The sequence below is a fragment of the Tasmannia lanceolata genome, unplaced genomic scaffold, assembly GCF_043159265.1.
Source record: "Tasmannia lanceolata isolate RefF3 unplaced genomic scaffold, GAP_Taslan_0.1 ptg000002l, whole genome shotgun sequence".
Taxonomy (NCBI): Eukaryota; Viridiplantae; Streptophyta; class Magnoliopsida; order Canellales; family Winteraceae; genus Tasmannia; species Tasmannia lanceolata.
Genome location: NW_027518679.1, coordinates 12,224,246 through 12,248,421, shown reverse-complemented (window position 1 = coordinate 12,248,421; position 24,176 = coordinate 12,224,246). Strand labels below are relative to the sequence as shown.

Sequence of the window (24,176 nt, the reverse complement as noted above, 5' to 3'; positions counted from 1 at the left end):
TAAGATGGCCAACCAGAATGATCTCCAAGGGAAGATGAAGACAGAGAACGAGATCTCCTTTTCAGATGCGGACCTCGACAATCTGATACTGACACGACGACGCCCTGGTCTTAACCATGCTCGTCACAAACTGGGAGTTGAAGAAAATCCTGGTCGACAATGGGAGCACGGCCGATATTTTGTACTATCACGCTTTTGAGAGAATGATGATAGGTGACGACCGCTTAAGGCCAGCGAATTCAGATTTGTTCGGTTTCTCAGGAGAGGTTGTCAAGGTGGAGGGATAGATCGAACTCCCCGTCCTCGTCGGAGAGTCGCCCTGCCAAGCTTTCGCCATGGTCAACTTCCTGGTAGTGAGGGCCACTTCGGTCTATAACGCTATCTTGGGACGGCCTGGCCAGAACCTGATCCGCGCCGTCACGTCAGCGTATCACCAGAAGATGAAGTTTATCACCCCAAACGGCGTGGGAGAAGTCCGGGGGGACCAGCCACAATCCAGGGAGTGCAATGCAATGGCACTCAAGGGCAAAAACGCAGTGGAGTCGCTGCCGATTGAGTTACTCGATCTGAGGGATGAAGCTCAGGGAACTCAGCCCGCCGAAGACCTCGGAAAATACTATCAGTAGTAGGCTACTCGGCGTGAAAGTGACTTTGTAAATATATACTGAATGTGAATGAAAGAAGCTCTTTTGCAAATCTCTTCTCGCTGCTTGGAAACCTAGTTTGCTAAAAATAGGGTACTTGATGCTTGGTTCGCCACGGCTCGTCTCCGCAAAGACCGGGAGCGCACTCCTAGTCCGGAACAAGCCCGCGCAGAAAAACCAAGGCTCCTTGGAAACCCAGTTCGCTAAAACTAGGGTACTCGCTGCTTGGTTCGCCACGGCTCGTCTCCGCAAAGATCGGGAGCGCACTCTTGGTCCAAAACCAGCTCGGATGCAAAAACCAACGCCCCTTGGAAACCCAGTTCGCTAAAACTTGGGTACTCTGGAAACCCAGTTTATTAAAACTCGGGTACTTGCTATTTGGAAACCCAATTCGCTAAAACTTGGGTACTCGCTGCTTGGTTCACCACGGCTCGTCTCCGCAAAGACCGGGAGCGCACTCTTGGTCCAGAACAAGCCTGGACGCAAAAACCGACGCCGCTTGGAAACCCAGTTCGCTAAAACTCGGGTACTTATTATTTGGAAACCCAGTTTGCTAAAACTCGGGTACTCATTATTTGGAAACCCAGTTCACTAAAACTCGGGTACTCGCTGCTTGGTTCGCCACGGCTCGTCCCCACAAAGACCGGGAGCCCACTCCTGGTCCAGAACCAGTCCGGATGCAAAAACCAAAGCTCCTTGGAAACCCAGTTCACTAAAACTAGGGTACTCGACGTTTGGTTCGCCATGGCTCGTCTCCGCAAAGACGGGGAGCGCACTCCTGGTCCAGAACCAGTCCGGATGCAAAAACCAAAGCTCCTCAGAAACCCAGTTCGCTAAAACTTGGGTACTCATCAAATTGGAAACCCAGTTCACTAAAACTAGGGTACTCGACGCTTGGTTCGCCACGGCTCGTTTCCGCAAAGACCGGGAGCGCACTCCTGGTCCGGAACCAGTCCGGATGCAAAAACCAAAGCTCCTCGGAAACCCAGTTCGCTAAAACTTGGGTATTCATCAAATTGGAAACCCAGTTCACTAAAACTAGGGTACTCGACGCTTGGTTCGCCACGGCTCGTCTCCGCAAAGACCGAGAGCACACTCCTGGTCCGGAACCAGTCCGGATGCAAAAACCAAAGCTCCTTGGAAACCCAGTTCACTAAAACTAGGGTACTCGACGCTTTGTTCGCCACGGCTCGTCTCCGCAAAGACCGGGAGTGCACTCCTGGTCGGGAACCAGTCCGGATGCAAAAACCAAAGCTCCTCGGAAACCCAGTTCGCTAAAAATTGGGTACTCATCAAATTGGAAACCCAGTTCACTAAAACTAGGATACTCGACGCTTGGTTCGCCACGGCTCGTCTCCGCAAAGACTGGGAGCGTACTCCTGGTCCGGAACCAGTCCGGATGCAAAAACCAAAGCTCCTCGGAAACCCAGTTTGCTAAAACATGGGTACTCATCAAATTGGAAACCCAGTTCACTAAAACTAGGGTACTCGACGCTTGGTTCGCCACGGCTCGTCTCCGCAAAGACCAGGAGTGCACTCCTGGTCCGGAACCAGTTCGGATGCAAAAACCAAAGGTCCTCGGGAAACCCAGTTGGCTATAACTTGGGAACTCGCCGCTTGGACACCCAGTTCGCTAAAACTCGGGTACTTGCTGCTTGGTTCGCCACGGCTCATCTCCACCAAGACCGGGAGCGCACTCCTAGTCAGGAACGGGCCTGGGCAGAAAACCAAACTCTTGCAAAAACCCAAGTTCAATAAAACATGGTCATCCTAAGCCGTTCAGAACATCTCCAGCCGGACTGAATATGACGCGTCCGCTAGACGACAAAAATCAGTCCTGTCCAAGCCAGACTGGATATGACGCGTCTCGCTGGACGACAAAAATCAGTCCGGCCCAAGTCGGATTGACTCCCAGGCCGGACTGACAAATTCCGGACTGATTCTCAAGCCGGACTGACAAATTCTGGACTAGATACCTCTCGATTCAAGGACCAGCCCGGAACCAAGAAGTACCTATAACAAAGAAGAGTCGTCATCCAAGGAAGTAGGCCCTGGATCCCATGAAATACTCTCTTGCAACGGATAACCAGAGATACAAAAGTCCGTGCCTGATGACGAATGGGGAAGGTATTAAGCGCCCCCAATTCGCCCAAGTGCAAGCACCTGGTCTCTTATGCTATTTTTAATTAATTTTGAAAAGTTTTGGGCTAAAATCATGTGAAATGGGAACGAGCACCCCCGAAGAAACGTCTATCTAAGCATGCATGACTCGGGGATGGGCAAAAGAAAATAAACATCCAAATCCTAACTCACCGCATCTACTCCTAACCCATCACATCTAGGAAAGCAATAACATCCGCATGCACAACTACAGCTAAGCAAGTAATAGCAGATATGATAAGCAGAAAAGCAGTAAATATCTACAGCTAAGCATGTGAAACTAAATGCACAAGGAATAAGCAAGCTGAAAGTAAACACACAAGGAACCAAAGACAAACACACGATAAACTAAAAGATGCGAGGGAAGAAAGGAATAAGAAAATAGACGGTATGCGCAAACCCAAAATGCCAAGGAAAAGAAAATGGGACATACGATAGACTCAGGGAGCGATTCTAAAGGAATCGAGCTCAGTGATCCTGATCTGCTAAAGATCAGACAAGTCTCGCGATCGTCATAGCCTATTGTTGGGCTCAGCGAGGACAATCCCTGTGAAGGGGCCACGCTACGTCGTCGCCCGTCCAAAAACCCGATAAAATGTCGGAAAACCGATAAAACCGGAAAACCACGATCAAAATCGGAAATGAAATGAAAGGAAGGCTCCGAGTGACCTGGCAATCATCATCCTTGCCCATTTTGATTTTTTTTGTGAAAGGTTTGAAAGATTTTTTGGATGTTTGATTGATTTTTTGAAGGGTTTAAATGATTTTATTGAAAAGTTTGACTGAACATGGGATGACGATCCCAAGCTGCCTACGTACCCTGTAGAAAGGGATCAAGCCAACGTAGTTCGAATGCTTTTCGAAATACGCTTCGAGTGTTTTGAATATTTTTTTGATGTTTTTTGGATTTTTGTTATTTGATTTTTACGTATTTTTATCCCTTTTGATCGAAAGGGGGTTTTGGCTCAAGAGGTTGCCGTCCGTCATCGCCTAACCCGACAAAGATGATGAAGTGTTCCCAAAATCGATGGGGTCCCGAAATGAAATGAATATCACAAGGAATGCGACTATGTGCGAGACAAATGAAATCGGTATAGCCTCCCAACATGGCTGTTAATAGGAAATCACATAAGATCAGTTGAAATAACATAGACTAGCTGATTACATGCAATTATCAAAACTTAGTAATGCCACCATTAAAAAAAATCCAACCATGGATAGCCACGCTAAAATATTTTGCTAATGACGATACTAACCTGGTGAGACATTTCTCCATTGGAGGCTGTACCTGCTGAAGCAAAATTTCAAGAGTTCAGATCTTTTCTCTTCTTTTTTTCTTCCTTGCTCTTTTTCTTGACAGATTGGATTTGCTTGGACCGCAGATTGGTGCCGATAATGGTGTGGATCTTGTGGAGGTGTCCGGACAAGATGAAGGCCAGAGGTCTAGATGATGGCGACGGAATCTGCAGATCTGACCGGAGGAGAGCTGGCGAAAATCATCAGAACAACAGGTTTGGCCTGAAGTAGATTGACACGGTCGGATTCGAAGAAGAGTTGCCGGGATCAAAGGAAATCCAATTCCAGAGGTGGTGGTCGCAGGGCTTGGGATTGGGTCGGATTTTTCTCCGGAATTTCAAGGAGTTGTTGCCTGATTCACAAAATTGGAGAAATGGTGGTTGGTTCTAAGGGTTACAGATGAAGAGGGTTTGAAGTGGGCGATGCTCAGATGGGGTTAAGGAAGGGTTTGATGATGGGGCTTGTGGGAAGGGAGGTGGCTGAGGCAGAGGAGAGAAGAAAATGGGAATGGGTGTGGAAATGAAATGGGTTTGGGTGGAAGTGGGTTTCGGTTTTGGAGGTGGTGGTTGGAGGAGATGAGGGTGGCGGCTAGTGGAGGTAGTGGTCGGTGGTCGGAGGTGGCATAGCGGTTGGTGGTGGCGAACGGAGCTCTCGCTCCCTCTCTCTCTCTCTCTCTCTCTCTGTTTCTCCTCTTGGTCTGAGGGTGGAGATGGGTTTCGGTTTTGAGGGTTGAGGAAGGTGAGGGTGGAGGAGGGTTTTGTGAAGGGTGGTGGTGGTGGTGGTTCGGTGGAGGTGGGTTTCGGTTTTCGGAGGTGCAGAAAATGGGTTTCGGTTTTGGGGTTTGAAGAAGGTGAAGATGAGGAGGGTTTTGTGAAGGGTGGTGGTGATGGTGGTGGTGGTTCGGTGGAGGATGGTGGAGAAAATGGGTTTCGGTTTTGGGTTTTGAAGAAGGGTTTGGGGTGGAGATGGTGGTGGGTATGGTGGAGGGTTTTGTGAAAATAAAAAAAAAGGAAAAATGGGTTTGACGGTGGCGGCTATGGAGGTGCAGAGGTGGTGGAGGGGGTTTCAATGGAGATGCAGAGGTGGTGGAGGGGGGTTTCAATGGAGGTTTGGGTGGTCGGATTTCGGCAAGCTTGCCGGAATCAATGGAGGTGGGCTTGTAGAAGGGGATACGAAGAGGGTTTTGATGATGGGAAACGGTGGAGGAGATGGTGGTGTTGTTGCCTTGGCTCCCTCTCTTCTTCTCTGCTTTTTTTTTTTTAGAAAATGGGGCTCCCCTTTTAAGCCCTAATCGACCCTCTTTAAAGGGGAAATGACATTTTTGCCCCTACTCCTTCCATGGACAGCCCCCTTCAAGTGTATTTATGACTACTCTTTTTAACTACGAGGGGTGGTCTGGGTAGAAAATGGGGGGGGGCATTTAGCTCTTATTTGCTCGGCTTCAGGGCTCGGATTTCGGGATTTATTCAATTTTTGGAAAATTTGGGTTTGGTCAAAATGGGGTATCTACAGATGCCCCTCTTTGGCAGAGGGTGCTTGTCGCACGAATGCCAAAGCTAAAAGGACGACGCATTTTGACCTGCCAACTTGGTTAAAGAAGGAAAACGTAAAGAAAATGATTTTGTAAAGATTGAATTCTTGAAGAGTCAGATGCCACAAGGGTCTTACTCAGAGTGGATGCCTCAGGGGACTTTGGAAAGAATGCTTCAGGATGGCGGATGCCGTGCCCTATGAGACGGGCTTGGATGCCGTATGAGACGGGCTTAGATGCCGTATGAGGACGGGCTTAGATGCCGTATGAGACGGGCTTAGATGCCGTAAGAGACGGGCTTAGATGCCGTACGAGACGGGTTTAGATGCCGTATGAGAACGGGCTTAGATGCCGTACGAGAACGGGCTTAGATGCCGTACGAGACGAGCTTAGATGTGTTGGAGACGGGCTTAGATGCCGTATGAGACGGGCTTAGATGCCGTATGAGAACGGGCTTAGATGCCGTACGAGACGGGCTTGGATGCCGTACGAGACGGGCTTGGATGCCGTACGAGATGGGCTTAGATGCAGTAGGAGACGGGCTTAGATGCCATACGAGAACGGGCTTGGATGTCGTATGAGATGAGCTTAGATGCCGTATGAAACGGGCTTGGATCCTCTCATAGTAACAAAAGGTGGAATTTAATTAGGCGGAACTCTCATGCACTAATCAAAAGGCAAAGCTTTGTTATGCGGAACCCTCACACAGTAACAAGCGATGGAAATTTGCTCGAGGAGTAAAATTCTTATGAAAAGATTGATACTCTCACGCTTTTGATCGATTGATTGATTTAAATTGATGGATTTGGATTGATTTCTTTGGAGATTACTTTGTCTCTTGCCGAGAAAATGGGAGTGTGAGTTCCTTGCTGAGGACCGGACTCACATGGTTTGCTGGGATTTTGGGTACTGACCCATTTTTGAAAAAATTAGATTTTTGCTGGGAATTAAACGCTTTGAGCAATTGCCAGCAGACTCTCTGGGAAATAGATGTTAGGCTCCATTGGGGATTAGCTTTGCCGATGAGCTGACTATGGAGTAGGCTTAGCCGGGGGATTTGGAGGTTTGACTCGGGATGTGCTCGTAACCTCTCTTATCTCAACTTGCTGGAGACATTGACACTGATTGCCTTTGTGTCCTGGACATCTTTTATGACGCAAGTCATAAAAGATGCCCCTGATGTATTGTGCTTCCATGACAAGAGTCTTAAGGAGGCGGAACAATGATGGTTGAAGAAAAGATGCTTCTTTCTGTGAAGGCTTGAAGTTGCATATGTTTTTTTTTTTTTTTGGATGGAGAGAGTAGGACTATCACCGTGGCGGCTGAGTCTAAGAATCTCTTTCTTGCATTGCTCACTTCTGGAGGCTTAAGGTCTCTGGTAGGTTTGAATAAGATGACTCTTGCCCCTTCTGATGCCTAAACCAGGATTTACTCTGAATTTTTTTCATTGTTTCGAGGGCGTGCTGCAGTTCTTTCAACGCCAGTGACTTTGACTTCAAAGGGAAGAGAAAATGAATAGAAAAGTAGGAATGGATTTTGAATGGACTCATCCAAAGACGACTATAACTCCAAGGATTCAACTCACTGAGGGCTGACTTTTGGATCTAATGTGTTATTTATTAAGGGTATGGCCTAGCCACTCTTAGAGTATTTCGAATACCGTGTCAAGAGGCATTAATTTTCTCTTTCGGTATTTCCCTCATGGTTAATATCTCCTTTCGGATTGCTCGCTTTCAATGCCCTAGTTTATAGGAGCGTCAAAATCAGCTTGCTGGCACTCCTTGGACTCTGAGATTTTGCTCCGGTTGAAGGTTCTTTCTTCACCTCATTGATTTGCTCATCGTGAGAAGTCACTGCCATTGACCAGATTGCCTTTCCAGGTTTTCAATCCGGCGGACCGCTTGCCCTATCTTTTGCCTGGATCGCCCTTTCGGGTTTTCGGTCCAGCGGGCTTGAGTACCTTGGCTTTTGCCTAAGCCAACTTTTTGGTTGTCAACTTAACTGGTGAATGACTCTAACTTTTGCCTAGGCCGCCCTTTCGGGTTTTCAGCCTAGCGGGACTTCAGACTCCATCGTTTTTCTCTTTTCTTTCTTTTTTTTTACTTTGAACCTCTACTTGTTGCAGTAGAAAGACTTTCTAGGTGGGTTAGGGTTCAAAAGGACGGGATTTGATTTTGGTTTTCAAGGTTTCGACCGAACCTGGACTGGCCAGGCTACCTACGTACCCCCATGTGGTGAGGATCAGGCTGAACGTAGTTCAAGAAAAAAATGCCCCTAGTTTGTTGGACGGTTGAAAGAATATTTGATTTGTTGGGGCTCAAAGGAGTTTGCAAAAGGATTTTTCGAACTTGGGATTTTTTATTTTGAAGGTTCAAATGGCCAAGGATGGCCTTCTGGTGTTCTGGCATGAAATTTTCTCAAATAATTGAGGTTCAACAGCTTTTGAATTTTTCTTTCTCTCTTTTTTTTTCTAGGAGTCTGGCGGCATTTCCTGGCAAGACTTCATCTGCACTGCGCAAGCTTGACTGATTGAATTCCCACTTTGTCTTTGGATCTTGAACTGGTACTCGAGATTCTGTGATTTTTGGTCTTCTCTGAATGCTGAAGACGATTTGAAACCGACTCCACTTCTTGGGATTCCGATATTTCTGAGGAGTTGACGTAGGGGCACGTTCCCTTCTCCTTTTTTGTTATGGAGTCCATCTTCTTTCTTTTGGATGTTCGTTTTCTTCTGATTTTTTTTTTGGATGTGGGGAATGCCCCTACACCTTGAATGCTTTAACTTGAAATTCCATCGGAATGCACGACCCAAGTATTCTGTTGGGACTCATGTTCTATGATTGTGACTTTGTTGTCAGAGAGTTTTCTCTCAATCTTTTCATTATCTTCACTTGATGTCTAATGTTCTTCCTTTGAAATTTTCGCTTCTCCGACCTGATGTCTAAAGCTGAGGGACTCTTTCATTGAATAGCACTAGGGCATGCTCCCGGTTTATCCTCGTAGGACCAAGCAGAACTACTTTGAACCCTCTTAGTAGGCTTATCAATTCTTTGCGCTCTTCGGGAGATAAATTTTTGCCAATCCGTATTTCCCGAATTTCAGATTTCGATGCCACCATCGACAGTTTCGATTTCGTCTTCAAGTAGCTTTGCTTGACGCTCTTCCTCTCGTTTGACCATCTTTCAGATCTCGAGGGGAATTTCGTCTGCATCCTCTTCCGAGAAGGGTGTCTTAGTTTGTTCAACATTAGGTCCAAGAGGAAACACAGAGGAAAACTGGCATTGAAAACACATGTTCATTTCATTGAGAAGTTTATGTAAATTGATGATACTCGACAGGCAACATTGGGCTCTACATCAGACATAACAATGGTTTGAATGCTGACTCACCATAAGAAAAGTGAGCAGGTACAAAATACTTGGACTTGATACTAACATGATTATTTGACCTACCAACTTGGACAAGAGAGTTGTTACACATACGACAAGGACGAATTTGAAAGAAATGACACTTTTTGGAGGCAATGGACTAACGCTGAAAGTTCATGACGCCGTGCCTTCATTAATGATGATAATAACTGGAGAGAGCAACCCTGGAGTTAGAATCTCAGAAGGGACGGCTTCTTTGGTTTCTGTTGACCCAGCTCAAATTGTTCTTTAGCACCTGACAATGGCAAGGCTTTTCTGGTATGATGTTTTCAAGGGGTTCAAGCTATGACATCTTTCCCTTTCCTTCCCATTCATTTTCCAGCCCAGAGGTGGTACAGGTAAAGGTGGTGAGATCTATGAAAGGTTGAAAGGGTAGAGTGGTTCCCATGGTGGGTGAAAGAGGTGCAACATGGTTAGGTGCTGAATTCTCGGAAGCATTTGAGTTCGAAAAGAGTGACGGGATCCCCATCTATCAGGTCCTGGATTTCATCGTCATTTCTCTCATTTCGGCCAGGACGAGACTCTCAGTAGACTCAACCATCTGGGCAAGGTGAGAGGTGAAATGGGTGAAGCAGAACTGCGGTTAAGCCTTGAAGCTGGGTGAGGCCAAATGGGTTTTGAAAAGGTGAATCTTTCGAGAGCTATGATTAACCAACCGAGCAAGATTCCTATCATGGACATCACAACACTAGGTTCAATGAGAAGAAATCGCATGGCAATGTAATGCGCAAATTGAAACAAAAGGTAACACAAGCACATCTCTCTCTTGGCTAAAATCCGGCAGCATAACAGCAGTACATGGAGATGTGGTAAGGTAAGTACATGGTTTATCAATAACCCTAAAGAATAATGGTTACTCTTAAGGTTTTTGGAGAAAATCCGGCAGCATAACGACTGTACAAGGAGGGTCTCGGCAACCAAGCATAAAGAATATGCCGACAAGGTCAAGATGAAACAGGGCTCTCAGCAAGAACACACACTCTGGTAGTGATAATGGCAAAGTAGACTCATAAATGGCTTGAGGGGCGATCTGATCAAGATCGATCAAAGGATCAAGCTCAGGGAAGATAGATTACGGCTATAAAGATAATGATGTGAAACCAATGATCTGATCATAATCCAAAAGACGGATGGATGGGAAAAAGGATTAGATTAGGAAAGAAAACCTAACTATAAAGGAGGCCCTAATCTATAATAAATATATATACATATATGTACATCCTAACCAGGGGCACCCGCCCTAAATATAATCCCGCAGAGTCAAGAGACTTGACTCAAGACAGACATGTGAGTGTACTAGGACCGCATTGTAGCCACTTACAGTGAACTACAATAATCTATAGACAGGACAAGGCTCTTAAATCTAGGCTCTACATGTGTAAGCAACACATGTTCGTCCATAAATGCAAACAAAAGGACCATGCAATATATAGAAGGGGTGCCGTTGCGAGGTCCACCTGGCCGGGTGCATAGTTACTTGTATACTGTGACATAGAGTCCAGTGTACGAACTATGTCCGTTTTACACACGAAGTGTCCAGGTGTTGAGTATACTACTGGTGTGGTAGAACTAGAAGGCGGGTATAGCCCTCACGGCTCCTACTCATAGTATCTCGAATAGGTCATCTGATAGTATATCCACAGCAAACCATATCAGAAAGCAACCACAAAACAGATAATATATGCATGGATGAAAGTGGTGTGTGAACCCTTGTTTTATTTACACACCTATCTGGTGCCCCTGGCATTCTAACGAAAAATGTTCCCATTTAAAATGATTTTAGTCCAAATTTCTTCAAAATTAGTAAAAATGGCATTTTCGCAGAGTTAGGCAATGTTCCAAGAAATCCCCAGCAGAGTCGCCAGCCTGTGGACCCCGATCCCGAGGACGGCTGGGCGAGGGACACGAGATCTCACGCCGGTCCTCTAAGATCTCCACAATGTGAAGGAGAGCTCTACCAAGGAACTCTCGAAATGATGCCACTCACAGCATGGGTGGCGATATAAATGAGATACCTCTCGATTCAAGGACCAGCCCGGAACCAAGGTGTACCTATAACAAAGAAGAGTCGCCATCCAAGGAAGTAGGCCCTGGATCCCATGAAATACTCTGTTGCAACGGATAACCAGAGATACAAAAGTCTGTGCCTGATGACGAATGGGGAAGGTATTAAGCCCCCCCAATTCGCTCAAGTGCAAGCACCTGGTCTCTTATGCCATTTTTAATTAATTTTGAAAAGTTTTGGGCTAAAATCATGTGAAATGGGAACGAGCACCCCCGAAGAAACGTCTATCTAAGCATGCATGACTCGGGGATGGGCAAAAGAAAATAAACATCCAAATCCTAACTCACCGCATCTACTCCTAACCCATCACATCTAGGAAAGCAATAACATCGGCATGCACAGCTACAGCTAAGCAAGTAATAGCAGATATGATAAGAAGAAAAACAGTAAATATCTACAGCTAAGCATGTGAAACTAAACGCACATGGAATAAGCAAGCTGAAAGTAAACACACAAGGAACCAAAGACAAACACACGATAAACTAAAAGATGCGAGGGAAGAAAGGAATAAGAAAATAGACGGTATGCGCAAACCCAAAATGCCAAGGAAAAGAAAATGGGACATACGATAGACTCAGGGAGCGATTCTAAAGGAATCGAGCTCAGTGATCCTGATCCGCTAAAGATCAGACAAGTCTCGCGATCGTCATAGCCTATTGTTGGGCTCAGCGAGGACAATCCCTGTGAAGGGGCCACACTACGTCGTCGCCCGTCTAAAAACCCGATAAAACGTCGGAAAACCGATAAAAACCGGAAAACCACGATCAAAATCGGAAATGAAATGAAAGGAAGGCTCCGAGTGACCTGGCAATCATCATCCTTGCCCATTTTGATTTTTGTTGTGAAAGGTTTGAAAGATTTTTTGGATGTTTGAATGATTTTTTGAAGGGTTTAAATGATTTTATTGAAAAGTTTGACTGAACGTGGGATGACGATCCCAAGCTGCCTACGTACCCTGTAGAAAGGGATCAAGCCAACGTAGTTCGAATGCTTTTCGAAATACGCTTCGAGTGTTTTGAATTATTTTTTGATGTTTTTTGGATTTTTGTTATTTGATTTTCACGTATTTTTATCCCTTTTGATCGAAAGGGGGGTTTTGGCTCAAGAGGTTGCCGTCCGTCATCGCCTAACCCGACAAAGATGATGAAGTGTTGCCAAAATCGATGGGGTCCCGAAATGAAATGAATATCACAAGGAACAGGACTATGTGCGAGACAAATGAAATCGGTATAGCCTCCCAACATGGCTGTTAATAGGAAATCACATAAGATCAGTTGAAATAACATAGACTAGCTGATTACATGCAATTATCAAAACTTAGTAATGCCACCATTAAAAAAAATCCAACCGTGGAGAGCCACGCTAAAATATTTTGCTAATGACGATACTAACCTGGTGAGATATTTCTCCATTGGAGGCTGTACCTGCTGAAACAAAATTTCAAGAGTTCAGATCTTTTCTCTTCTTTTTTCTTCCTTGCTCTTTTTCTTGACAGATTGGATTTGCTTGGTCCGCAGATTGGTGCCGATAATGGTGTGGATCTTGTGGAGGTGTCCGGACAAGATGAAGGCCAGAGGTCTAGATGATGGCGACGGAATCTGCAGATCTGACCGGAGGAGAGCTGGCGAAAATCATCAGAACAACAGGTTTGGCCTGAAGTAGATTGACACGGTCGGATTCGAAGAAGAGTTGCCGGGATCAAAGGAAATCCAATTCCAGAGGTGGTGGTCGCAGGGCTTGGGATTGGGTCGGATTTTTCTCCGGAATTTCAAGGAGTTGTTGCCTGATTCACAAAATTGGAGAAATGGTGGTTGGTTCTAAGGGTTGCAGATGAAGAGGGTTTGAAGTGGGTTTTGATTTGAAGAGGGTTGGGTTGAAATAGGGTTCGATGCTCAGATGGGGTTAAGGAAGGGTTTGATGATGGGGCTTGTGGGAAGGGAGGTGGCTGAGGCAGAGGAGAGAAGAAAATGGGAATGGGTGTGGAAATGAAATGGGTTTGGGTGGAAGTGGGTTTCGGTTTTGGAGGTGGTGGTTGGAGGAGATGAGGGTGGCGGCTAGTGGAGGTAGTGGTCGGTGGTCGGAGGTGGCACGGAGGTTGGTGGTGGCGAACGGAGCTCTCGCTCCCTCCCTCCCTCTCTCTCTCTCTCTCTCTCTCTCTCTCTCTGTTTCTCCTCATGGTCTGAGGGTGGAGATGGGTTTCGGTTTTGAGGGTTGAGGAAGGTGAGGGTGGAGGAGAGTTTTGTGAAGGGTGGTGGTGGTGGTGGTGGTTCGGTGGAGGTGGGTTTCGGTTTTCGGAGGTGCAGAAAATGGGTTTCAGTTTTGGGGTTTGAAGAAGGTGAAGATGAGGAGGGTTTTGTGAAGGGTGGTGGTGGTGGTGGTGGTGGTTCGGTGGAGGATGGTGGAGAAAATGGGTTTCGGTTTTGGGTTTTGAAGAAGGGTGTGGGGTGGAGATGGTGGTGGGTATGGTGGAGGGTTTTGTGAAAATAAAAAAAAAGGAAAAATAGGTTTGATGGTGGCGGCTATGGAGGTGCAGAGGTGGTGGAGGGGGTTTCAATGGAGATGCAGAGGTGGTGGAGGGGGGTTTCAATGAAGGTTTGGGTGGTCGGATTCCGGCAAGCTTGCCGGAATCAATGGAGGTGGGCTTGTAGAAGGGGATAACGAAGAGGGTTTTGATGATGGGAAACGGTGGAGGAGATGGTGGTGTTGTTGCCTTAGCTCCCTCTCTTCTTCTCTGCTTTTTTTTTTTAGAAAATGGGGCTCCCCTTTTAAGCCCTAATCGACCCTCTTTAAAGGGGAAATGGCATTTTTGCCCCTACTCCTTCCATGGACAGCCCCCTTCAAGTGTATTTATGACTACTCTTTTTAACTACGAGGGGTGGTCTGGGTAGAAAATGGGGGGGGGGGGACATTTAGCTCTTATTTGCTTGGCTTTGGGGCTCGGATTTCGGGATTTATTCAATTTTTGGGAAATTTGGGTCTGGTCAAAATGGGGTGTCTATAATGACGCGTCTCGCTAGACGACAAAAATCAGTCTGGCCCAAGCCGGACTGACTCCCAGGCCGGACTGACAAATTCCGGACTGATTCTTAAGCCGGACTAACAAATTCCGGACTGCCTCCCAGGCCGGACTGACAAATTTCCGGACTGACTCACAGACTGGACTGACAAATTTTCGGACTGATTCTCAGGCCGGACCGACTCCCACCGATCAGAGATATAACTCACCACACTTCCCCAAGTCATCATAATGACTTGGAGAACTGGGGGGCAACTGATGGGGTATAAAATAGCAGCCTATCAGCTGTCGACACGTGGCCCAAGGATGGCCCACCGCAGACCCCGCGTCAGCAGGGGTAGTTTGGTAACTACAGCAGAGTAGGTGAGCTCGAACCTATCGCTGGCCGACACCTGTCCTGGAGTAATAACTCCTCAACTACCCCCGTTTTCCCTCTATAAAAGGGCTTCCAAAGCTCATAAACAGGGTAATAACTTCTCACCCACCACTCTAAAACTCGCTCTGCACTCCTGCTCATACTGACTTGAGTGTTGAAGGGCCTATCCGGAGTAACACTCCGGGTTGGTCATTCTGACCTCGTTTGCTCTTTGCGCGGCTCAGCTACTCAGCTCCCTCCCTCACCTCGGCTTCTCAGGTCCCCCAGCTCGGCTCTTACGTCACTGTCATATCTGTTACCGATTTTCTGCCTAACAATTATGATGGTAAAATAGTGGACAAGAGAGCGTTTTAAGCATACAGTTAAAAAAATATGTACTCATAATCATTGTTTTAAATTTGGATCGAAATCGTAAATTTCCGAAATTTTGGATTTCGGTCAACACTGAAACTGAAATGGGCAAAACCCGAAATGGTTCTGGATGTCGGCTGAAATTTCATCCTTTTTCTTGTATGTCATCCGAAATTTCAACAAATTCAACCCCAAATTCTCAAATTTAATAATTATATAGCATTTTTCAAAAAAATTGGTATTAAATAATATATCATTTTATAATGGTGTACGGACTGAATTTTGGTTTCGGTGAGGAAAACGGTTCCGAAACCGAAATTTAAAACCATGCTCATAATAGCTTTTGAATAGAATTGTATATATAACAAGATACATGAAAATCATGTCCTTTAATTTTAAGGAGAACACTTCTAAAACGGGATTCTGTTTTGAAAATAAAGACAACAGCGGAAATGACCCTCGATTTGGTCATTACAACTGTGCTCTCGGGATTTTGTGGGATTGTAAGGATTCGTGCTCCTCTGTCTTCTTTTCTCATGTGAAACAATAGATTATCTGGTCTTTTTTCCCTCCACCGAATCCATTTTTTCTAGCCGTTTCTGTTTAAATTGCCCTCCTAAAAAGTAGAAGGGGCTTTGCTTTATATATGTTAGGAAGGATTTGACACGGAATTTAGTACAAAGCCTTTTCACGGATCACTTTTGCACTAGAGAACAGCCACACGGGCTCAGTTTGTAGCTGATTTTGTCTTATTCATTCAGTTCATTTGATGTGGCTGTTCTCTTCTGCAAAAGTGAGCCACAAATTGGCTTTCCCCGAAATCGCCTAGGAAATCCCATATTATTGACTAGTAAAGACCCGCCGTGCGATGCACAGGGCGGCATGAAAATTTATATCTTTTTCGAGTGACCCAAGAATCAATTCAAATACAAACTGAAAATGTACTGAGTATAAGACCGAAAAGAGAAAACATTGTTATACGGCTTATAGTTAAAAAAAATTAAAAAGATGGGAAATACAATAGTTAAAAAAAGCATGTTGCAAAATGCAGATAGAAGAAAGAATTTTAAACATTACAGTAGAGAAAGCCCACCAAGAAAATTTTATGTGCCATCATGTTTGACAACTTTGCAATCTCTTAATCAAATTCGGCAAGTTCTATTGAATAGCTCCGCACAACTTGAAGTGATCTAGAGAGGGAACATTTGCAGTGACATGCCTAATAAAAAAGAAGTTTAAAGAATTATTATCATTTGCAATCAGGCAACTGAGTTTTGAGGGTAATCTTGAGGGTAAGCAGTGGATGACTCATTGGCAAATTTGACATTTATTTGAACATGTAGGACGGCATCTAATGTCTTTTTGCAGGATCGGTGCTCTTTTCGTAGTAAACCTCGACATCGGTATCTAAGAATCATCCGAGTCTTCAGTCTGTTGAGATCCAAAAAGGTTTATAGATCTCACTTGGAAACATATTTATCTAATATCTAAGGAAAGAAAGTTAATGAATTGACATCCCTTCTATGTTACCCTTGGAAAAGTCAATGGAACTAAACGGGTGTAGACACCCACATTTTGCTTTACTTTAACCAACAATAACCTAATATATTGATCCATCCTCAAATTTTTTGAAAAAAACAAAATGATAAAGAGATGTACCTGGTGAGATGATTAGATCCGAAAAATTGAAAAATACCCTGATTAGTGAATTTAGTGTGTTAAATCCATGTGAGAACCCCCTCTATCATTGATTTATATGTTTTAGGTCATTAATATCTTGATCTGACTTTACGGATCATCAATCGGGACAAAATAAGCTAGGGTCATTTCATAGCCCGGACCCTGATTCCATTCCGAGACCCGATTTCCGTAAATCGTTAGATCAATGACAGATCTTGACCTGGGTCTCACCATCCAAAACCACCTAACCTCTCCTCTCATCCTAACCATCCAAACCTCACCTAACCTCACCTAACCTCTCCTCTCATCCTAACCACCCAAACCTCACCTAACCTCACCTAACCTCACCTAACCTTACCTAACCTCACCTAACCTTACCTAACCTCACCTAACCTCACCTAACCTCCTATCCCATTCTCCTATAAATACCCTCTCATCCCACCATCCAAAGAAAAAGAAGAAAAAGAATCCCTCTCTTAGAAAATTCATCCCTCTCCCTCATCTCTTCAAGGGTTCGGCCATCCTTGCCGGATCGGGTGATACGTTGGGTGATATATATCAAAAGCAGTCATTATCAAGCAAGGAATCATCTTCAAGGAATTAACATCAAAGAAAAATCAAACACAAAGTGGGTTTTCAAAGAGGTAGGCATTTATTTCAATTCTATGTAGGGTCTGTTTTCATGCATATCTTTTACTTTAAAAGAAAAACCATGTTAGGAAGCATCTAGGATCAATCTTTACTCATTCTTCTTGATGGTAGACTTTGAAGTTATACATGTTTCCCTCTTCTCTTAACCCATCTTATCTTCATTTTTATTTTTCCCTAATGGTTCACACCCTGGTTCCCCCTGGTTAGCCTCTGGTTAGACCCTGGTTGCACCCAGGTTCGTTGCTGGTTGCACCCAGGTTCGATACTGGTTCGCACCCTGGTTCCCTGCTGGTTCGCACTCTGGTTAGACCTTGGTTGCACCCAGGTTCGTTGCTGGTTGCACCCAGGTTCGATACTGGTTCGCACCCTGGTTCCCTGCTGGTTCGCACTCTGGTTAGACCTTGGTTGCACCCAGGTTCGTTGCTGGTTGCACCCAGGTTCGATACTGGTTCACACCCCGGTTCCCTGGTGGTTCGCACTCTGGTTAGACCCTGGTTGCACCCAGGTTCGCTGCTGGTTGCACCCAGGTTCCCTGCTGGTTGCACCATGGTTCCCCTGCTGGTTCGCACCCTGGTTTCCCTGCTGGTTGCACCCTGGTTCCCCTGCTGGTTCGCACCCTGGTTCCCTGCTGGTTCGCACTCTGGTTAGACCCTGGTTGCACCCAGGTTCGCTGCTGGTTGCACCTAGGTTCCCTGCTGGTTGCACCCTGGTTCCCCTGCTGGTTCGCACCCTGGTTCCCTGCTGGTTCGCACCCTGGTGCACCCTGGTCCGCACCCTGGTTTGTACCCTGCTTCCTCCTAGTTAGACCATGGCTAGTCTCGGGTTTGCTCCTAACTTAGACCCGACTCACTTGACCCTAACCATTAACCCAATCCAACCTAACCATTAACCACACCTAAACCCATACCCATAAGCCTTAAACCCTATAACCATAGCCACACATCATACACCACATGCCTTTCATTCATCCACCCAACAGTACCCTCATACACCCCTACAATAGACCCGGCCAACCCAGTTAACCCGGCCATCGGGCCCATTCGGCCCAATTAATTCATTCCCCTTAAGAGCCACTTTGCCCTATTGGTTCCTAAGATACTCCAACCACCCAAACCTCAAGCCGCACCCCAATCCACGCTCAACCAGTTCCAATCCAGTCTAAGCCAAGTCAACCCGCACTTGACCTTGACCATTAACCCAATCCAATCCAACTCAACCATTAACCCCACCTAACCTGACCCTAGCACAACTCAACCGAGTCACATCAACCCAAGCCATACCTTTGTCCACTCACTGAGGCACACCATTTATCCATAAATCTGGTTACATTAAATCTAACCCAGCCAGGCCACCTGCAGCTTAAGTCAAATCGCCCCAATACAATCCATCCAAGTGGGATCCCAACCCAGCTCAACTGAGTCAACTCTAGCCAACCTCCCAAGTCGAGTTGACCCAACTCTCTAGTCGAGTATGCTCAACCTCTTTAACCGATTGGACTCTCCCCTTAGTTGACTCAATCCAATTCCTTAATCAACCCATCCCAATGCAACCGAGTCGCATTCGACCAAGTTGCGGCCTTCCATGTCACAACCGAGTCATTCCCCTATTCTACTAATGCCCTTTTACACCTAATAGAACTTCCTCCCTTTTGCCTAACCAAGTCATATCCCAACTCAATCTGAGTCGCATGTCTGAATCCATTTGACCGAATCTCATAAGCCCGCCCATTTTGAATTCCCAAAATTCAAACCCTTGATGATTCCTATATGCTCAATTCTTTGATGCAAATTCCCAATTCCAAAATCCCATTGCTAAATCAATGTTTCTGAATCTCAAGTCCAATGCTCAAATACAAACCCGATTCCTGATCCAAATACCAATCCTGTTTTCCAAAATCCAAGCAACCTCCCCAGCGGAACTACGTGTGGCTTGATCCCCATCGCGGGGTACGTAGGCAATTTGGCACTCCCAAGTTCAGTCACACCTTTCTCTATCTTTCTCATTCCCTCACACTATTTCATCATCTCTTCCATCTTTTTTTTCACTAACCTCGAGAATTTAAATCGATTTGTCTTGTGTCTTTCGGAACCGTTGGATCACGGTTTCCGTCGTAAGGACCCTTAGAGCCCAATTTAGGAACACCGGTGTCGTGTCGTGTCCTAAGTTTTAGAGAGTCCTAGAGTTAGGAGTCCAGCCTCATCACGGACGCTTGCTATGTATAACAACCGTGCCATAGGTCTAGTTACACTAGTCACCCAATCTTTCCCTAGGACAAGCCTAGTAAACTAGGATGTAAGGCAAACCTGCATTAGTCTAAGGGACCATTTGCATTTAGATGAGAATCATATAGCATCTTAGATGAAATCCTAAGATAATAAAATCCTCAACTTGAATTAAATAACTTCTCCTAAAACTGTTGAAACAGTCAATCCCGTCTAGGTCGGTGTCTTAGTTGAGTTAGGCATATGTAACTTAGCTTAGGTGCACCGAACTACGTCGACTCTGATCCCAGTGAGGCTTGGGTACGTAGGCAGCTTGGATGTCTGACGGCATACCACCCGCGAGTCGGCACCACAACAAATTGTGGTGTTTTGAATATTAATTTTCTTGTAAATGCTTAATCAAATCATTTAGGGCTTTCCATGAAATTAGAATTCTAGGAGAACTTTCACTTAGAATGAATCCAGACAAATTAATAAATCAAGATACACATCTAGGATTCACATTGAAATTAGATCATAGGATGCATGTCACTTAGCTCGCACATTAACATAGAGTTGAATGAGCCATTTAAAATAAATTTAAAAGAGTTAGCTTTTGGAATCGAAGACCGATTATCGGGCAGGAATGGTGCATGTGGCGGATAACTCCCCATACCTTCCATTCTCGTAACCAGGTAGCGAGTCTAGATTTCTGGTTAATTTCGGGTCCTAGATCCCACATCTAGGTGGCGACTCTGTCAATCTCTTTCGTGTGGAATTCGGATTGCCTTAGTGATCCCAAGTTCACATGAAAGACGAATTCAAATCAATAATTAAATGCACACGCCAATCGCGTGGATACAGGAGACCAAGAGAGAGAGCGCGGCGGCTCGCGCCCCACCCCTCTCGCGGGATTCGGGTACCACAGTTTGGCGACTCTGCTGGGGACCACCTAACTTCATTAAAATTTCAAAAGATAATTCATTTGAATTTAATTTAATTGGCTCATAAAAACTCTATACTTGTTAGATTAGTTTGTCTTGTTTTATTTTCTCATCACACTTTACTCAAACTTAATCTAACAAAACCTGAAGGCATCATAGATTGCGCAAACATATTGCACACACTTACATCACTTGCATCTAAACTCTGCATCTCACGTGCACACACGTCCTATTTTAGGAACCCGGAGTGTTATCTAGCATGGTTGACTGGGATTTCATCACCTGGTGCCTCTGTGCTAGAGAAGCATTCCACCCTTAGCCTAGTACCATTATGGTACGTAAACGGATCTCTTGTTCACGTACTGATACGCCGGACACTGGTACAGTATATCGAACAGGGATTCGCGCTAAGGGAACTCTTGGCCTTACCCCTAGATTAACCCACACATGCATGTAGTATACGAACACATGTGCATCACGTGTGTGAGCCTAGTTTAGGATATCCTGCCTATTTGTGTCTAGATTAGGCCGTAGACCATCTTCCAATGGCTACGATCGGTCCTAGGTACACGAACAAAGTCATGAGTCGAGATCCTCTCTCCACTCCGCTTGATTAGGATTAGGGTTGATGCCTTCAGGTCACACTGTTAAAATGTGCGAGATTAAAAAAAAAAAAAAAATTTCCTTTAGGGGTTAGGATATAAATCCTATCATTTCCAAAGATCTCATAGGATTAGTCATTCTTGATCTATCCGTTGAAAGCAATCTTATGCTATCTCATCTAATCTTTCGATCGTATGCCTTTCATTCTTCTATCGTGTGATTCGATCATGTATTCATACTTTCCTTGTACTGGCAGGAACTTATCCCAATCTCGTGTTCATGTAATCCTGATCATTCTTATATCCCTTCTCTTGGCTTACGGGCACTATGTCTACTCGTACAATTCTTGATTGGATCCGTGGTACATTAAGAGAATCCCATATCTACGCCATAAGTGAACAAGAGAAAAATCTCTTCGGCTACGTGGCAACCATCAAGCTCGATTGGGGATTACTCTATGCCGCATCAGAGTGTTGGGATCCCGATCATCATGTCTTCCGTTTTGGCAACCAAGAAATGTGTCCCACCTTTGAAGAATGGTGTGCCTTATTGGAATATCCTGTGGATGGCCCTCTAGTGAAGCCATCCTGTGTTCCAGATTATCGTCCTTTGTTCCTTTGCTTGATGGATAATTCAGATGAATCCATGAACTCTTTCATGAAAGGCCAAGAAGTGTCCATGCAGCGACTGATTGACATTTACCCTCCTGTTGGATACATTGGTGCTGTTGATATTCAAAAAGCTCGACGGCGCGCTTTGAGATTCTGCTCCTTTGCTAGGTTCCTCACTGTCCAGCCTTCTCGCTTTGCGTCAGCTGTTCTTCTGGACCTCGTTGATCAAATGGATCGTGGCGCCAATCCAATTCCTACTATGCTTGCAGAAACTTTCAATGGATTGGATGATATGGCTCACCTTCGTGCCAGTTCAGGTCCAAGCTCTTATATTCGCTCTTTCGTTGGGTCTTTCTCAGGATGTCCTGCATTACTTCAAGTGTGGTTATGCCACAAGCTAAAAATTGCAGCTCCTGTCCATTTTGATCATACGTTATACACCTTCAGTGAATGGCGTCATGATGTTTCTTTCGATCATAAAAGCGATTGGGTTGAATGGTTAAATTCTCGCCAAGAAGATCAGATTTATTGGCAAATTCCCGGAATCCAAGAAGCTGTCTTCAACACCGGAGAAGCTAACTACGTTCGCCTTCTTGGTTTCAAAAAGACATCCTTTTATGTTCCTGCCAGGATTCAGCGTCAGTATGGAAGGGAGCAATCCATTGTGCCTCCCCTTCATCATTTCTATCCGCCTGAGGGTCTCAAGCCCAAGATTGTCAAAGCTGTTTCATCTGCTTGGGATGCAAGAATCATCAAACCTTTAAAGGAGTCAGTTGAGGAAGATTGTCGTCCGAAGAAGAAGTCTAAAAAGAATGCTTAGTTCCATGTTTATCTTTGAAAGATTGAACCATGTACTCAAATTTTAATGATTGATCAATAAAGTCCATCCTTCTCTTTCATTATCTTTGTCTATGTGTGCATCATCGTCTATTCTTCTCTCTGATTTTAAAATATGTCTTTCGGATATTACAGGGCAATAAACATCATAGCTAACCCTAATACTCCTTGGGTTCGGGTCTCTTCGCGGTTAGAGAGGAAATCTGTTTCTCCGCCACCTTCTCTAAGAACCCCAGCATCTCCTTCTTTCCCGTCCTCATCCTCACCAATGGCAGACAACCAAGATGGTCTTCCACCCGCTGCTATTACCGATACTCTTACTTTGATTCTCCAACAGCTTCAAGAACTCAAAGAAGAAAACCGAGTTATCAAGGCTCAGCTTTCTGAAAAGTTGGAACCGTCGTTGTCCAAGGATAAAGGGCCTATGCGCCAAGCAGCTACTCCAGTAGCACCTGCCCAAACAGTGTTCATCAATATCCCTGATAAAGTCGAAGAAGACTTAGAAAAAGAGCAGTACAGCGAGAATCACAGTAGGCCTTCTCAGTCCATGGTTGATAAGTCTGTTATGGAGAAATTAGAGACTCTTACCAGGAAAGTTCAAGACATTCAGTTTCAAGACCAGGGTGGTTTCAATCCCAGTGATCTTACTTTATTTCCCGAAATTCGCCTTCCTGCCAATTTTCAAATGCCCGATTTCGACAAATATGATGGTGTGGGTTGTCCAATCACACATTTGCAAATGTTCACCATCATGTGTCAGCCTCAAGGGTTATCTTCTGAGCAAATGGCTCAATTGTTCCCAGTTTCCCTAACCAAGGTTGCGAGGAGATGGTTCATGGTCTTGGACAAGACTCGTTACAGGACATGGAAGGATATCGGCGAGCAGTTCATCAGGCAATTCAAATATGATGATGGGACAGAAATCACCAGAAAGGATTTAGAGAGAACAAAGCAAGACTTGAGGGAATCCTTTTTGATTTTTGTGAAAAGATGGAGGAGAATAGCAGCTCAGATGATGGAGCGCCCGTCTGAGGAAGAACAAGTCCAGATAATCATGAAAAATATTTCCCCCCAGCTCCAGTATCACATGTCTTTGCAATACTATCCAGACTTCAAACACTTCATCGTGGCTGGCACCCAGATAGAGGAGGCTATGGCTCAAGGTGTATTCAACCGTAGCAACCCAAACCCCAGAGATTTCAAAAAGTCCCCTCCAGCCCAAGTCAATAGTATTTCCCGTTCCAATGCTCAATCCTCTAGGTCCCAAGAACCTTTAGTAATGGACTATGCTCAAACCGCAACCGCACCTCGGCAACAAACCCGGGTAGAATTTACCCCTCTTCCCATTCCATCTTCAGAGGTGCTTAAGCAGTGTCTTGCTTCAGGTCGCATAACCTTACCTGCCATCCGGCCTCCCCCCAATCCTCTACCTGCAAGTTGGCGAGCTGACCTACACTGTGAGTACCACAGAGGTCCTGGTCATCTTACTGACAACTGCATTGCCTTGAAATTTAGAATCCAGAAACTCATTGATGAGAAAGTCATTGCATTCCAGCCAAGACCCAATGTCACCCAAAACCCATTACCTGGTCATGCAAATCCTCCTGCTGCCGTTAATGCCATAACCATAGGAGATCCTGAGTTTGACCCTCTTACCCTCATATGTGCCTTAGAACCCATCTCTGAACCCCAAATCATATTCTGTGATGAATCACACCTAAGAGAGTCTGTACCTCCCTTGGTAATCACCTATGAGCCACAAGTCCCTCAAATTATCACTTA

At 45.2% G+C, this 24,176-nt stretch overlaps 1 protein-coding gene across 3 annotated transcripts; it reads left to right on the top strand.

Moving 5' to 3' along the window:
- Window positions 1-16,857: 16,857 nt before the first annotated feature.
- On the top strand, window positions 16,858-23,517 carry LOC143877324 (uncharacterized). Of its 3 annotated transcripts, XM_077379425.1 has the most exons (4): window positions 16,858-17,191; window positions 17,406-17,658; window positions 17,726-22,408; window positions 22,530-23,517. In XM_077379425.1, the coding sequence occupies exon 3, from the start codon at window positions 21,274-21,276 to the stop codon at window positions 22,375-22,377; it is 1,104 nt and encodes a 367-aa protein (XP_077235540.1). In that variant the 5' UTR covers window positions 16,858-17,191; window positions 17,406-17,658; window positions 17,726-21,273; the 3' UTR covers window positions 22,378-22,408; window positions 22,530-23,517. The 3 variants fall into 3 exon arrangements, with proteins under 3 accessions (XP_077235540.1, XP_077235466.1, XP_077235615.1); XM_077379351.1 differs by lacking the exon at window positions 22,530-23,517 and having other exon boundaries at window positions 16,859-17,191; window positions 17,726-22,517; XM_077379500.1 differs by lacking the exons at window positions 17,406-17,658; window positions 22,530-23,517 and having other exon boundaries at window positions 16,859-17,191; window positions 21,203-22,517.
- Window positions 23,518-24,176: the final 659 nt, after the last annotated feature.